Below are 15,045 nucleotides of genomic sequence, written 5' to 3' on the forward strand. Positions count from 1 at the left end.
TTTCAGACATGGTATTCCACTCGTTTTCAAAACTGGCGGAAACACACAAGCAGACACACACACGGGCTGGGTAACTAACTCTTCATGCCCTGGGTTCTCAGTTTGCCTCAGAGGAGGATCAGGGAGGGAGAAAAATGGGAACATGGTGGCCTGTATCTGGACTCTGATGGAAGTATAATCAGAGGCTGCATTTTTTCCACAGCGTGTTTTGAATTGTGGTGGCTCTGGAATGGCCCAGTGGGGCTGTGGTGAAGTTGAACTCTTAGAGATGTCAGGAATACTTTATTTTAGTGGCAGAACTTAGATTTTGGAAGGCCGGTGGTGGACTTCTTACTGTCCCGACAGGGAGTCTGTCTGGGCTGGCTGTGAACAAGAGGGGAACGTGTTCGTGCCACTGGTAGTGGGGTACCGCTCTCCCCAACGTAGGACGTGTATAATAGTAATGTCAAGGCTTGTGAATCTTAAGTCTCCCCAGAATTAACTGGCCATTTAAACCAAGGGTGTGAAGTCACCTATAAACCAAGCAACATCAGGCAGTCTGTAAGGTAACATTTGGCCAGGAGTAGTTGTCTCTCACTTGACTGGTGTAGGTAGTGTGTCTCTGGAGTACTCATCAGCTTCCTCCCCACCCGAATCCCCTTTCTTCCTCCCGGGGATGCGCCGAAGCTTCCTGGGCGAAGCTGTGTCTGGTAGAGGTTGTCTGCACGACCTTCCTTGGCTTGATGCTTCTGCTGAGACGTCCCCAGCTGGGCCTCTGCGTCTTCGGCTTCCTCCTTTGAATCTGCCTTTGGCTGTGATTGACAGATAAGTTATCAGGGAAGAGTGGAATTGGGAGTGAAGACTGACGTACAAAATTACCCCTGCAGATTCCTCTTGTTAGGAAGACAGATGGACTCACTGAAGAGGATAGCTAAGTTCACATACGTATTCTCTAGATGATTCATTACTTCCTTCAGTCTCTCCTAATGGTTCATTATTTTACATTCTCTTAATTCTTTTCCAGATGTTACACTCCACCCTTCACTCAGATAAAGAACAAAATGAAAGGGATGCCAAAAACACCTATTTTTAAAAAAAATATTTCTTACACACCCTATATTGTAGACACTGTCCATCCCCTGGGGTTGCAGCACTGAGCCAGGACCCCACGGTTCCACCAAGCAGCAGATCAGCTGCTTTTGCGTCTATAAAAGTTGTTTTCCGGGTGTACGCCTGTCTTCATTTGTTTCTAGATTGTTAAGCTTGCAGGTCATTTGCAAAGACCACTCTAAGCATGTCTAAAATCCTTACAATACTATGTTTGTCTTCAAAGTGGCTCTTTTAAATGACCAGTTGCTTCCCTGTCTCACCAGGCAAATCGGAGACAATCTGATTGTCCCTGGAGGAGTGAAGACCATCGAGGCCAATGGGAAGATGGTGATCCCTGGAGGCATCGATGTCCACACTCACTTCCAGATGCCATACAAGGGAATGACCACAGTGGATGACTTCTTCCAAGGGACAAGGGCTGCCTTAGCTGGGGGCACCACCATGATCAGTGAGTCGCCCGACCCTACACGCTCCTGGTCCCAACAATGACTGGTTCCACTGACGGCTTAACCCCTGAGCTCTCTGGCAATAGCTTGTACATGCCTCTCGGTTCAGTGTACAGCTCTTCTACCTGATGGGACCTGAGGACAGCAGGTGGTAGTGGGCACCCTGACAGCTCCCTGACATTGCCTAGATGAGATTCACGAGGCTCTCGGCCAGGAAAACAGCTGTCCTCTCTTGTCCCTGAGAGCAGGGGCTGGGTGTGCAGTGGGTGGGGAATCAGCAATCATCTGTGGGCCGGACACCGAGGAAAGTGTGGAGATGGGCCATACGTTATTTAGCACTTCCAGCTCGGGCCTGAGGCAGGAGGGGGCAGAGAGCACAGGCAGAGCAGTGTGAATGGGGTTCAGCATCCCCGAGAGGGGAAGGTAGTGGGGACCTGCCCTGCTTGAAACTCATGGGCTTCGGTGGCATTGACTGGTACCTGGTCTGCTCTGTCTCTTGACCAATTCCTAGCTGAAGATGAGGCAAGCGGTGGGGGTGGTTTCCTTTGTTTTTTGTTTCTGTTTTCTTTCTTTCTTTTTTTTTTTTTTTCTGGGAACTATTGCAATTCCAGAGAAACCTAGGGAGTTGCGTGCCATTGGATTACGGAACAGATAGCATTCCAGGGCAGTCCTTCCTGTCCCAAAGGAATCCCAAGGAATTGGGTCCCATCCCAGTCCTGGGACTAAGCTTGGTCAGCAAGAGCACTGTTTATTTTACCACTGTATACACCCATCCAAGAACACAGAACAGCCTGAGCTGTGGAGTTGCTCCTTGTCTTTTGCCTCCTTTTGACGGGAGCACTAGCAAGGTTGAGCTCCAGCAAGTTGGGTGTGGAAGCCCAGGAAAATTGCATCAAGGCCGTAAAAGGTGCAATTCAGGGAGACCAAAGCTTTTCTCCAGCCAAAGGGAGGAAGCCAGCTGACTTCTCAGCGGCTGCCTGCCCACAGAAGCCCTGGTGTAGGTCCAGACGTCAGTGATGCGGCTCCTTGCGTCTGCTTTCTGATAACCACACGTGGGCTGCCTGTGGTAGGAGGCCGAGGAAGCGAGTGATCTTGGTTTGGCTCTCTGCCTTCCGGGCAGGGAGTTGGACCTGTTCAGTGTCCGGGGAGTGTGTGTTGTGCTTGGTCCTCTAGGTTAGGGAAGGAGCTAGAGGGAAGGCAGAGTTGCAGGTGACGAGAGAAAACCATACCAAGAAACCCAAAGCTGTACATGTCCTTCGTAGATAATTTAAGACCCTGGATATGCAGCAAGAGAAGGAAACCCAGAAAGCCCACATCCCTGTTACAGTTTGGCTATAGTTTCCTTCCTATGAAGCAGAAACAGGATCGTAATAGATGTACTGTGTCTTAGTGGTGTTTTAGTGTATCATTTCACTAAATAATCTAGGCATGGATGTCTTTCCATTCATTTCTTTCTTTTTTTTTTTTTTAAAGATTTTATTTATTTATTTGACAGAGAGAGACACAGCGAGAGAGGGAACACAAGCAGGGGGAGTGGGAGAGGGAGAAGCAGGCCTCCCGCAGAGCGGGGAGCCCGACGTGGGGCTTGAACCCAGGACCCTGGTATCATGACCTGAGCCGAAGGCAGACGCTTAATGACTGAGCCACCCAGGCGCTCCTCCATTCATTTATTTTCATTCCACTACAGCATTTAAAATGGGTGCCTAATAATCCATCTTATGAAGGTATATTTATTATTTAGCCAAACTTCTCTATTGTTAAAGATTTTGATGGTTTCCAGTTTTTCACTTACGTAAACATATAAATATAAATAATGTTTGCAGTGGCAAACATCTTCAGCACCCACATTTTGCAAACAGCGAGTTTATTTCCTTGGGAATAATTCTTAGGCACAGGAATAATCATCGAGTTAAGGTATGAAAAATATCAAGATTTTTGATGTGTATTTCAAAATCATTCGTAGGAACGTTGTACCAATTTGCACTTCCCCTCAGCCACCCAAGGGAGCTATGGGAGTGGTACTATTGTCTTATCCTCCCTGAACGTCAATGTCATCCTACTGAACAGTGCTGCCCATGGTTACAGGTGCTGCAGGAGTAGATTGGGCCTCAAAAGAAAACATATTCTTTCTTTTTTTTTTTTTAAGATTTTATTTATTTATTCTAGGGGGAGGAGCAGAGGGAGAGGGACAGCCAGACTCAGAGCTGAGCCCACTGCGGGGCTCCATCTCAGGACCCCAAGATCATGACCTGAGCCGAAAGCAAGAGTCGGACGCTTAACCGACTGAGCCACCCAGGTGCCCCAAGTAAAAATATTCTTGACAAAAAGTTGACATGGAAATAAGATCTGTGGGCTGAGCATCAGGTTTGTGACACTGGCTCTTTGCTGTGGCAGGAAGCACAAGGATGTCACTGTCCTGTTACCTGACATCACTTTAATTCCCCTCTTTCCACCTTAAAAGGGAGTCTGACTTGCTTCACTAGCAGTGACTTCCCCTAATACTGGTAATAACGGCACATAGTAGGCACGCATTGACATGACTCAGCACTTACTACGTGCCAGGCATCAGGTGACATACTTTTCATGCATTTTGCCGTTTAATCATACAACAAAATTAGAAGGAAGGGACTATGACATTCCACCCTCTACCCCACTGAGCGCCGATTTCACGGATGAGCAAACTGGGGTTTAGAGAAGGTAGTAGTTTGTCCAAGTGCAACAGGGGTGAGTGACAGGTAAGTGATCAGCGATCTGGAAACGGCCAGGGAACACTTCCTAAGGTGAATTCCATGCTCAGGACACAGAGACTTTGCAGCCTTAGCTCAGCGAGCCGGAGCAGGCCTGTTCAGAGGGGAACAGAGGCGGTGTCAGTGACTTACCCATCTGGGGCCTCTGTCATTCAGTTGACCACGTGGTGCCCGAGCCCGAGGCCAGCCTGACAGAGGCTTACGAGAAATGGCGAGAGTGGGCAGATGGGAAGAGCTGTTGCGACTATGCCTTGCACGTGGACATCACCCACTGGAACGACAGCGTCAAGCAGGAGGTGCAGAACCTCATCAAGGACAAAGGTGAGCCCCCATGTGCCCTCCTGCCTTCTCCTGGCTCGGAGCCCGGAACCTCGCGCGTGAGTGCTAGGTGAGGGGTTCCGCTGCGTTCCAGGCACTTGGTGTATGCCAGCTCACTCCGTATACAGGATCCACATAATAGGGGTGATTATCCTCAATTCGCAGATGGAGAGCCTGAGGCTCAGAATAAGTGGCCCAGGATCACAGAGCTAGTTAGCAGAAGATGTACCCAAAATCTGGGCTCTTCACCTCAGGCAACACTGCCCATTTGGCAGAGGAAGAAACTGAGACCAGGAGAGGTTAGCATCTTATGGAAGGTCATACAGCTACGAAATATGAGTTCGGAATTTTTAACCTTTGTAACTTGTGCTCCAAAGATCAAACCATTACGGTTCTCAAACAGTGGCATCCTCAGAAAAGGCTACGGCATTTGTGGGAACGAAGATGTGTTCGTACTCAGGCTAGGAGCTTAGGACATGGAAATGTGGGTGTCCTCTCAGTGAGTACATGATTTAGGTTTCCCTGGTCGTCTTAGATTCTTCTGTTCTCTGCTTCCTTCTCCCTTCTGATCATTAGATATTTCGCGTACACGCAGTACCCCCCATACACACACACAGACACGCAGTGTGCTCGGCATCATAACGTGGCCTGGGGGATTTAGGGAAGCATAAGGTATGGTTTCTGCTGAGCATCCAAGGCAAGAGGAAGCAGACCAGTGAAGAGCAACAGGATAAATGCCACAGGGTGCAGAATATTGTTGTAATAGTAATAGCATTATACTAATTTCATTACAATCACGGTACTAATACTAACGTAATAACATGCATTGTTATAACACTAACTTGATAGTACTATTCTCAGTGAGCTGCCTGGATGCAGATGCCGGAGTGCAGTGGAAAAGAGTGAGCTCTGGGTGGCAGGGGAGAGTCTGGGCTCCCAGACGATGAGTTTTCCATTCCCTGTCCCTCCTCACCTGACGAGCTCTGCCCAGACATTCCTGATCCAGGATATGAAATTATAACCCCATCCTTTCTTGTGATTCCTTTCACACTGCGCATCTCAACTGGGGTAGAAAATGGAAGGGCTTTAACACCCACTTGCCTTCCAAAGGGCCCAGGTCATTCCGCAGATGACGCAGAGGCTTATGGGAAGGGTAATGTTGGGAAAAGCTGGCCCGAGCTGAACCACTCTGGGTAGGGAAGTTCTCACATTACAACCCACTTTTGGCCTGGAACGCTGTGGGCTGAGATGGCCCTAATGGTTGGAGACCAAAATTATCCTCCTTTCCTCAAAATGACTCTCTGTTCCCCAGCCCTACCTATTTATATAAATTACTGCATTAATAGTCTGTTTGGGGGTGAAAAATTAAATAGCTCTTTCCCTATAGCCCTTACAGCTTAGATATTTAAGCACACGGTGCACCTTGACTTCTGCCCCTTAGCTCCGTTAGTTCCCCGAGGATATGGTCTCCGTCCTAGATGCAGCCCCCCCCCGCCCCCAGCACAGGCTCTAGTGTGCAGTAGGCATTCCTTAAGTGGCGAAATAAACCCATCCTGGAGCTCCATTAATGAAACTCAAATATGGTGGCAGGTCTGTTGCTGAGACTTTGGTATCTGTTGTCTCATTTAACGTTTCCAACTGCCTTAGGAAGCAGGCTCTTGTCATTTTTCCATTTTACAGGTGAGGACACCAAGAGGTGAGGTATTCCAAGCTCGCTGAACTAGTATGTGTTGCTGCCCCCGATTCTCGGTGGTGCATACTGCCTCGAGCAATGGCCAAGCTTACTGACCCTCTGGGCTGGGGAATGGGGGCGGGGGGGGGCAGGACAGAGGTGCAGCAGAGCCCATTCTGCTGTGACGCCACGTAGGCACGGCTGCTTTTGCACATGAGGAGAGGACGGAGAATGGGAAGCATCTGCTTTATATTGGACAAGCGCCTGTAATGCACTTGGACCCCATGGGCGACGGGAGCAAAGGAAGGAGAGCGGTCGTGCTAATGTTGTCGTCTTCCTGTTTTCCCTCCCTTCCCTCTTGCAGGGGTTAACTCCTTCATGGTTTACATGGCCTATAAGGATTTGTATCAAGTGTCCAACACAGAGGTAACAAGCCATTGCTGGGTGGTTTGGGGTATCTGGATGGGTTTCCCGTTGTTGCCGATGACCTTGGCTCTTAGAGCATGAGTCACAGTGGTCACTGTGGGAGGCTGCTAGACCAGAGTGCTTCTTAAAGCCCTCGCAGTCCATGCCACATTTTAAATAAGGTAGCAGGCAGGGTGCCCATGGCAAGGCAGACCAGGAGCTAGAATTTCCACTGGCAGCAGCTTTCTCAAAAGGCCAAGAGGAGAGGCATGCCGGAATCTCCGTCTCTCACACAAGCCCTAAACCCCGCATGATACTCAGTGGAAGTACGAGGTGCTCTGCCTCGCAGGATTAAGGAGGGCCCCCTGCTGTTTGGGGTAGTAGCTTGCCTGTGACTCTCCCCGAGACAGTCTCATGGCTTGTGTCGGTTTCAGATGAACCTCACATTGTCAGAGGAAGTGCAGGGAGTGAATTCCCATCCCTCCTGGTTGGGAGGTGGGGGAGATCTACCTTGAAGGGTTAGGGGATAGGGGAGCCAGCTGTCCTTTGAGCTTCTGGCCAGGTGGTAGCAGCTCTCAGGAGCACTGGTTGAGAAGGATTGTGAAGGTCTGTCCCAGCAAAACAGGATCTAATACCATTAAAAACGTGTGCGCGAGGCAGAATAGAAGCCTCGATAGCACTTTGTTGTACATTTGCCCTGTCCACGGAGGAGACACGACGTGTTCTTTATAGAAACAGTCTCCTAGAGTTCCTGTGGACTCGCACTCTTTGGTCGTGCGTGCTTTAGTCTGTGTTTCTGCCCTAATCACTGATTTCCTCTGGTTTTCCTCATTTGTTTTATCTGTGGCCCTAGTGATGGACCCCTGTGTGAAGTTGCCAAAAGCCTCCGTGGCTTGTGAAGGTGACGGCGACTCCTTTCTCTTTCAGCTCTACGAGATCTTCACCTGTCTGGGCGAGCTGGGAGCCATTGCGCAGGTTCACGCCGAGAATGGGGATATCATTGCCCAGGTAACACCACGCAGCTCCCCAGGGTGTGCACTCTGCACGGGCTGGGGTCTCCGGCCCGTCTCTTTCCTCGTTCCTTCAGTATTGCGTGAGCTCTTCATGGGCGCAAGGCTCGGTCCCTGTGCTAAAAACAGAGCCTGCCCTAAAGAACGTCCCAGGCTAGGAGGAGGCCGTGAAGGCAAGTGAGGGAGAAAGCTGAGGATGCTGTATAAAGGGGGGCTGTCTGGCCATCCTGGGGGATCAGAACAGGCATCCCAGAAGAAGTTTTCAAATTAGGCCATTTAGTGGGAGAGCATTGCTGATTCTCTTGGAAAAGTAAGCCCAAGCTATGTGACAGTCTTTGTCCTAGAGAAGAACCCTAAGGCAGCGCTTCTCAGAAACCCGATTCAGGACTGCAGAGCTCACGGCTTTAGGTAATAAAGAACGTGGGTCTTGTGGGGATCAGACACCCCATTGGTTTCCTAGAAGGTGTACTGAGAAACCTGAGGCAAGAGTGAGGAAAGCGAGGCCCCAAGGCCCAAAGTGATCGTTTATGAGGAAGCAGAAGGCACTCTCTCCATCTCCTGGGTTGCTTAATGGGCTGGATGCACAGGTGTGTCTTAGCCAGGGTCTTGTTTATCTCAGAAGCATTCAAGATTGGCCTCCACTAGGAGGAGGCTGCTAGAAGAGTGGGAGCTCTCTTGGTCCATTTAATAATATTCACAGCAAAAACCATTATTCATTCTTTCAGAGTATTTCCTAAGCGCTTTGTGCCAGGCATGAGGTTACTGAGGTGAGCCAAAACAGATGCACCCCGTAGCTCACTAGTCCTTCGGCTGTGCCTTCGTTTTAGAAGTTGTCCAGGGCTTGGTGAATGTGGTCCGCAGGGGTGTGGGAACTGTGGGGTCGACCCTTGTCCCAGACCTGTGAGCTTCTAACGGCAGGTACCATGTGGTGAAGGCTTGCTGCCGCGTGCCAGGCTCCGGGACGGACTCTGGTGTATTCTCACTCTTCACCTGGCCCTTCAAAGATGGCTACTATCCGCCCTGTTTTGTAGAGGAGAATATGGGGCCCAGAAGGATGAGGTCCCTGGCCCAAGGATCACAGCCAGTAACTGGGAGGAGAAAATCTTAGCTCTGAGGTGGTGTGGCTTCGCTGGAGTTGGTGTCCCGTGCCACCAGTGCCGCGGCAGGCCCCCCAGAGAGACAGCGTGTCCCGGCAGTGCAGGGCTCCTGCTGTTAGGATTTCAGACTCTGGGTGTTATCTCATCAGCGGAGGAGGTGAGCTAAATGTGTAGTTTCCTCTTACTGACCAAGGAGATTAAATAGGCCCCTGACAGCCTTCTCCCACGTCCCCCGCACACTGAGAGATAATGAAATCATTTTCCAAAGAGGGTCCAGTGCTCGTGAGAGGCATCCCCGTGGTGTTAGAGCTGTCACTCGTCCTCTTGCTCTGCATTTTCAGCACAGCAACCGGAGGGCCCAGCCCTCCCTCCAGATGCCCTAGAAACCACACTCCCTGCTACTTCCTCCGAGGCCCTGTGGAGGCAAACGGGCTGCAGTGCTAAGCCCCCTTTCCAGCTTCCTCTCGTGGCTTCTTAGCACCGAACTGTCTCTGGTCCACCCCCCACCCCCCCACAAACCCCTCTCTTCCCTACCTTGTGAAGGCTCTGTTCTCAGTCAGGGAAAGAATAAGGGCATTCTTCCATTTGAATGAGTTTCTTGTGTGTGCTTATTTTATTCAGATTGAGTTGAAAGGTTTTATCCCATTGTCTAAATGAAGGCAGCTGCTGTACCCAGAGTGGGTGCAGAAGTCACCAAAGAGCGAGAGGAACGCTCTCTCATGGGTACCAGCCGTGGACATCTTCAAAAGTTTCCAGCCGGCAGGACCATCTGAGAGGGTGGCATCTTTAGCCGTTCCTCTAACAGCATTTCTTGAGCACCTACTATGTGCCAAGCCTTGGCGAGGGAAGATGAAAAAGACAGAGTTCCTTTCCTCATGGAGCAAACCAAAATTGTGTCATGCCCTAAACTAAGATGTAATTACAACAATGGTGCCCATGGCCACCTCATCCTTCTTAATCTTCCAGCTATAGGGACCCAATGGGGGCTTTCAGAATGGGACTTCCCAGCGTGAACAGTGTATTAAAATCACCTGCGGAAATTAGGGATTCCTGGGATTCTCCTGGTTCCAGAAATTCTGAGGTAGGAGGTCGGTAGTAAACTTCAGGCACGCGATGTGAACATGCTGGGAAGCCAGGGCTTGAGCTCCCTCCCTCCTGTGCACGGCGCCAGCCCTCTTGAACAAGGTAGACGTGAGTGTCAGATGAGACAGAAGAGGCTTTGTAGTTGGACACCTCGACCTTTGTGCGACTTCAGGAGGCAACACAGAGCGGAAGCTCTCCAGAGTTCAGAAGAAATCGTGTTTAGTCCAAGTTTCGAGAAATGGAACAGTAAGAATGAAAAGTGAAAGTCCTTTGCTGCAAAACTCAGCCTCTGACCTTTCTAATCTGTTGTAGATGGAGACGGTGATCATTCACTTCTCACAATTGCTTAGAGCGTATGCATCTGTCCTCATACGCCTCTAAAATGATTTATATTATTAAAAACAAAACAAAAAACAAGAACAACAAAAAATAGTTCTTCTTTCGCAGGGAGAAGGACTCCTTTCCTTTCTCCACATCTCATAGTTCCAGAGTGCCACAAGGATTTGTTCAGGTCCCTCTCCCCGGCCCCCCTCTGCAGCGGCCAGGTTCATTGGCACTGGCCTTCATACTTGGAGAGTGAAGGCCAGCAAAACTGCAGATACGGCCGCTTAGGATTCCTGCCAGTCCCAATTAGCCCACATGTGTGCTCACTGCCCAGCGCCCTGCTCCTTCCGGAAAGCTGGCCACAAGTCTGAAGAATTTCGCCATCAGCTGTGAGGGGTAGGCAGTTCTGTCACAAAACAGCCTAATTAAATAGAATCTGACCACAAGATTACCTGAGTCAGGTAATGCTGTTCGGAGGCATTATTTTGTCTGGTTGAATTCTGAGTCCATTTGTTTCAGCCATACATTTAAACCACAAGAAAGCCCGAGGGCTTTGTGAAAGCGCGGATTCCTAGAACTTCACCTCTCTATCCTGATTTGGAGAAGGCCAGACAGCCGCACGGCCACAAAAGCAAGCCAGGTGATCCTGATGTAGGTGGGAGGCGACTAAACCTTGCGAAACACAGCAGGAAACTATAAGGAATAAGCGAGCTAGTGTGACTTTTGATGTGTAACGGCGAAAAAATTCTGATACTCTGCTGCCCTCCATTTAATTAAAAAAACGTTTTTTTCTCCTCTTAGTTAAGACTTGACCCTATTTTACAATTCCAGACGGAGCATTAACAAATGTATTCAACATACACGTTTTATTCTTTTTGTTCCCTTGAACTCTTTGCTTCAGATTAAAAGATACCAGCGTGGTTTTTCCACGCCTCAGCGGAGCTTATCTCAAAACTGTTCTGTGTTCTTTTCTCATTGTAGGAGCAAACCCGGATGTTGGAAATGGGGATCACTGGCCCCGAAGGCCATGTGCTGAGCAGACCAGAGGAGGTGAGTTGCGGGGGGCCGGGGCAGCACAGCAGTGGAGGTGCTCTGTCTTTCCAGCGTCTTCTGGGAGACGCCTGTGACTATACTCCCCAGCAGGCTGGCGTGTGGCCCGCTGCTCATTTGACACTTGGAGTGTTTGTGTGGGGCCTGCCTTCCCCGGGCACATGCTTACACGGTGTAGGAGCAAACCTTGAGGAGAGGCGGGGAGAGTCTGTGAGTACCAGACAGCGATATTGGAACATTTCTTCCAAAGGCCACACGTCTGACGGACCAACTCAAGGGGCTCAGAGAAAAGTAGAAAGCAATGTAAGGGAAATGCTTACTTGTGACCCCTCATCTCTCTAAAGAGAACTCAAGGTGGAGGGTCCTCCACACGTATTCAGTTGGAGAGGTAAATACCTAAACCCTTTCCTAATCAGTATCCATCTCAAAGACGTTTCCGCTTCCTTTATTCCATATTATATTCTGAGTCCTGCAAAATAAAATACCAGCCATATGGGCAGTCGGTGGAGTGGGTGTTTCATAGACTTCATGTCTATCCATTTGTTGTAAGGTGATGATTAAGTCTGGGTATGGGAGTTTCCCACGTGTAAAATGAATGATGACTAGGGCCTGCTTAGCCCCGGGCGAGTGAATAAAACCTAACTAGTGGCTGATTGCGTGTGTTTGGGATGTCGGCAGCTTCGGCTGCTAGCGCAGGGCATAGAGCAGGGACTTGGCTGCCCCCACGGCTGAGTGCACACTGGCTTTGGGAGGCCAGCCCGGGAGTGGCACCTGGAGTGCATTCAGGGCCCTCTGTACGAGTGGTGTGAGCCCGGCTCCTGCTTGTCATCCCCAGCCCCCCACTCTGCAGAGGGTAGAAGGAAGAGTCAGAACCAGAAACGAGAGTATGCCTGTTGCCCATCTCTTTTAGAGGCTTTTAAAAATTAAAAGGTAACGCACCTACAGACGAATGTTCCTATCATAAACATTCGAGGAATTTTTACGAGCTGAATGCAGTCGTGTCACTCGTGCCCGGCTGGAGAAACAACTGTCGGCACTCCAGAAACTCCTCTGCGTCCGAGGACGTTGTTCCCAGTTGAAATCATTTATCATTATTTCACAGCATTCCAGAAAGGTCTGTCTCCTGAATACCAGGCCCTTTCTATGGAACACGAGCCCGCACCCGGCGCTGTGCTCATTACCTTAGCTGTCCTTGCTGCTTCTCGGGGTGGTTGGCATTACTGTTGGGTGAAGAAGCGAAAGCTCAAGAGGTTAAGCCCCTGGCTATTCCCATGTGAAAGACTGGAAAGCTGTTTACGCGGTGTGAGTGGGCCAGGGTGATCAGCCCTGTTTGGGAAACTGTTCCTAAATGCTGGTCGCTCTAGAGATTTGCTGGCAAGATGGATTTCTGTACCAGCAGCCAGGGGATTTCTGAGCAAAGTCTATTTTTGTTACTTGGTTTGTTTTTCCAACCCCTCCCCACCCCACTCCTCCTGTTCCCGTCTCCTTTTTAGTAAAAAGCTTCTCGGCTGTAGAGCTGGACAACCCTGGAAGCCCTTTTGGGTGAAGCTGGAGGGTGATGTCACCTTCCAAAGATAGTCATGTTGTCAAGGTGCTGAAGAATCCGCAGCGCTGGGAGGGAGCGGGATCCGAGCAGCCGGGACTGAGGCCGTGGGGAGTGCAGGGGACAGCGCAGGTGTGAAGAAGGAGGGACGGGCGGAGGAGGAGCTGGCCCTTCTTCCGTTCAGAGCACATGCCGCTACCATCTCGAGTGATGCGGTGCAGAGAGAGCTGAACCCGAGCTTTGCTCCCGAAGTCCGGGTGCTTGGGGAAGGTGGCCGTATTTACCTGCGGTCGGGGGCTCCAGGGGCTTGTCCCCTTGGAGTCAAGTGCAGCTTGGGGGACGCCAGCAGGCAGGACCCGTCAAGTTCTAGAGTCTGTCTGCTGAGCCACACCTACCAAGGGCAGTGGCTGGTTTGCATTATGCAAACCCCTGGCATCTGCAAGCTATTTTTGGTATTTTTCAAAGTTTTGGGCTGCATAGGCTGACCAGAGTGTTCTATCCATCCCAAACAGAACTGTTGCTGATTGAATGGGAGAACGCCAGCATCCCTGCTTTGGGCTGAATTGGACTTCCGTGGGCTTTGGGCAGTGACGCAGGCTCTCCCACACTGGTCAGGAGCTATGATCAACAATAAGCCCAATAGCCAGCCTGGCAGGCACACTTGCCTTGTCCCAGGGGTGGGGCAGTTGCCTTAAAGGATGAACTCTTAGATCCTCACAACAGCCCTGTGGGTGAGGTCCTATTACTGTCCCCAGTTCACAGGAAACTGAGGCTTTGGGAGGTTATGTACCGTACCTGAGGTCGCCCAGCTTCTCCATGACAGAACCAGAACTCAGACCCAGGCCATTTGAAAGAGCCCGAGCTCTAAACACCCTTCTTTGTTAATAGTGTAAGGGGAAACTCATTATTTCTTACTGAATAAATTCAACCAAGTTGGAAAAATTAGCATATTGGAACATGTAGATTCTACTTTAGGGTGGGATGGAAGAAATCGAGAAGAAGAGAAATCTCTGCTGAGAAGCCTGGGAATTATCAGTGTAAGAAATGCCTGCTGGAGTGTAAGAAATTGCTGCAGGAGAGGATTTGATGTCTAATTACCTTTACTGGTTCTTGCTTCCATATTGGTGCTGGGATGCTGTTTTGCCAGAAAATCTGTGTGGGAAGACTGGGGAGCAAAAGCTTCCATCACATGCAGCCATTGGGGTAATCACAGGGAGAGGAGGGAAGCAGCCTAGGAAGGTGAGGGCGAGACTCTGAGAAGCCAAGTGAGGCGCCACAGCGGGGATGTGGTGGGTCGGGGGCCTCTAGCTGCAGATCGTCTAGGTTTCTCAGCTCTGCGCTGTGCTGCATTCTCAGCTCGCAGAGGCTGGGGAGTGGTGCTCTGAGAGGCTCGTGCTTCTCTTGACCCCCGGGACTTCTTTTTGCAGCTGGAAGCCGAGGCTGTGTTCCGTGCCATCACCATTGCGAGCCAAACCAACTGTCCACTTTACGTCACGAAGGTCATGAGCAAGAGTGCGGCGGACCTGATCTCGCAAGCCAGGAAAAAAGGTGATTGGTGCTCCCAAGAGCTTAGCACCAGCCATGTGGCTCCTTCCCCCTCTGGCTGTCCCGTAGAAACAGTGCCTCATTTGCTCCTTGCCTTGCTCTCTGGGAAGCCCTTCCTCCCTGTTAGCGCAGGGGATCCTCTCGGCATCCTATGTGGATGGCAGGACCCTGGCATCTCTCCCGCTTGGCAGGTGAGTTAACTAGGCTCAGGAAGGGTGGGTGGTTTGTCCAAGATGGCCCAGCTTTGGTCAGTTCTTTGAGGCATCTTTCTTCTTCCCTTTGATCCTTCATTGTCAGTTCACATTATCTGGGCTTTGTAAACGGACATACTAGTCGAGATTATATTGGGTGCAGAAGTCAAAGATCCAACTCAAATGGACTTAAACACACAAAAGTAAATTATTGGTTGAAGGTGTTTCAGGCATAGCCGGATCAAGGGGTTTCAACAATGATGTTGGGGCTCTATCACTCTTCATCCTTTCTTGTCTGCTTTTCTCTCTTTCGGCTTTATTTTCAGGGTGGACAGTGACAAGAGTAAATGCTAAGAGGCACCTGTTGTCCTCAGCTCTTGATGGGGGGCATGATGAGGAAGTAGGGTACGTCTTTTCCAAAAGCTGCAGCAGAGGTGCCCGGGAGGGCTCTGATTGCCTCGGCTTGGGTCATGGGCCTCTCCCTGAGCCAGCGTCTGCTCTGGGGATGCTGTAATTGATTGGCTG

At 50.3% G+C, this 15,045-nt stretch overlaps 1 protein-coding gene across 2 annotated transcripts in view; it reads left to right on the forward strand.

Moving 5' to 3' along the window:
- DPYSL3 (dihydropyrimidinase like 3) overlaps positions 1-15,045 on the forward strand; it is a 111,988-nt gene that overhangs the window by 82,920 nt on the left and 14,023 nt on the right. For both annotated transcript variants that reach the window (XM_032404425.1, XM_032404426.1), the window contains exons 3-8: positions 1,353-1,537; positions 4,439-4,603; positions 6,637-6,698; positions 7,605-7,685; positions 11,173-11,241; positions 14,212-14,332. In XM_032404425.1, coding sequence (XP_032260316.1) covers positions 1,353-1,537; positions 4,439-4,603; positions 6,637-6,698; positions 7,605-7,685; positions 11,173-11,241; positions 14,212-14,332 — 683 coding nt within the window. The remainder of the gene's footprint in view (positions 1-1,352; positions 1,538-4,438; positions 4,604-6,636; positions 6,699-7,604; positions 7,686-11,172; positions 11,242-14,211; positions 14,333-15,045) is intronic.

This window comes from Phoca vitulina, unplaced genomic scaffold (assembly GCF_004348235.1).
Source record: "Phoca vitulina isolate PV1807 unplaced genomic scaffold, GSC_HSeal_1.0 scaffold6, whole genome shotgun sequence".
Taxonomy (NCBI): domain Eukaryota; kingdom Metazoa; phylum Chordata; class Mammalia; order Carnivora; family Phocidae; genus Phoca; species Phoca vitulina.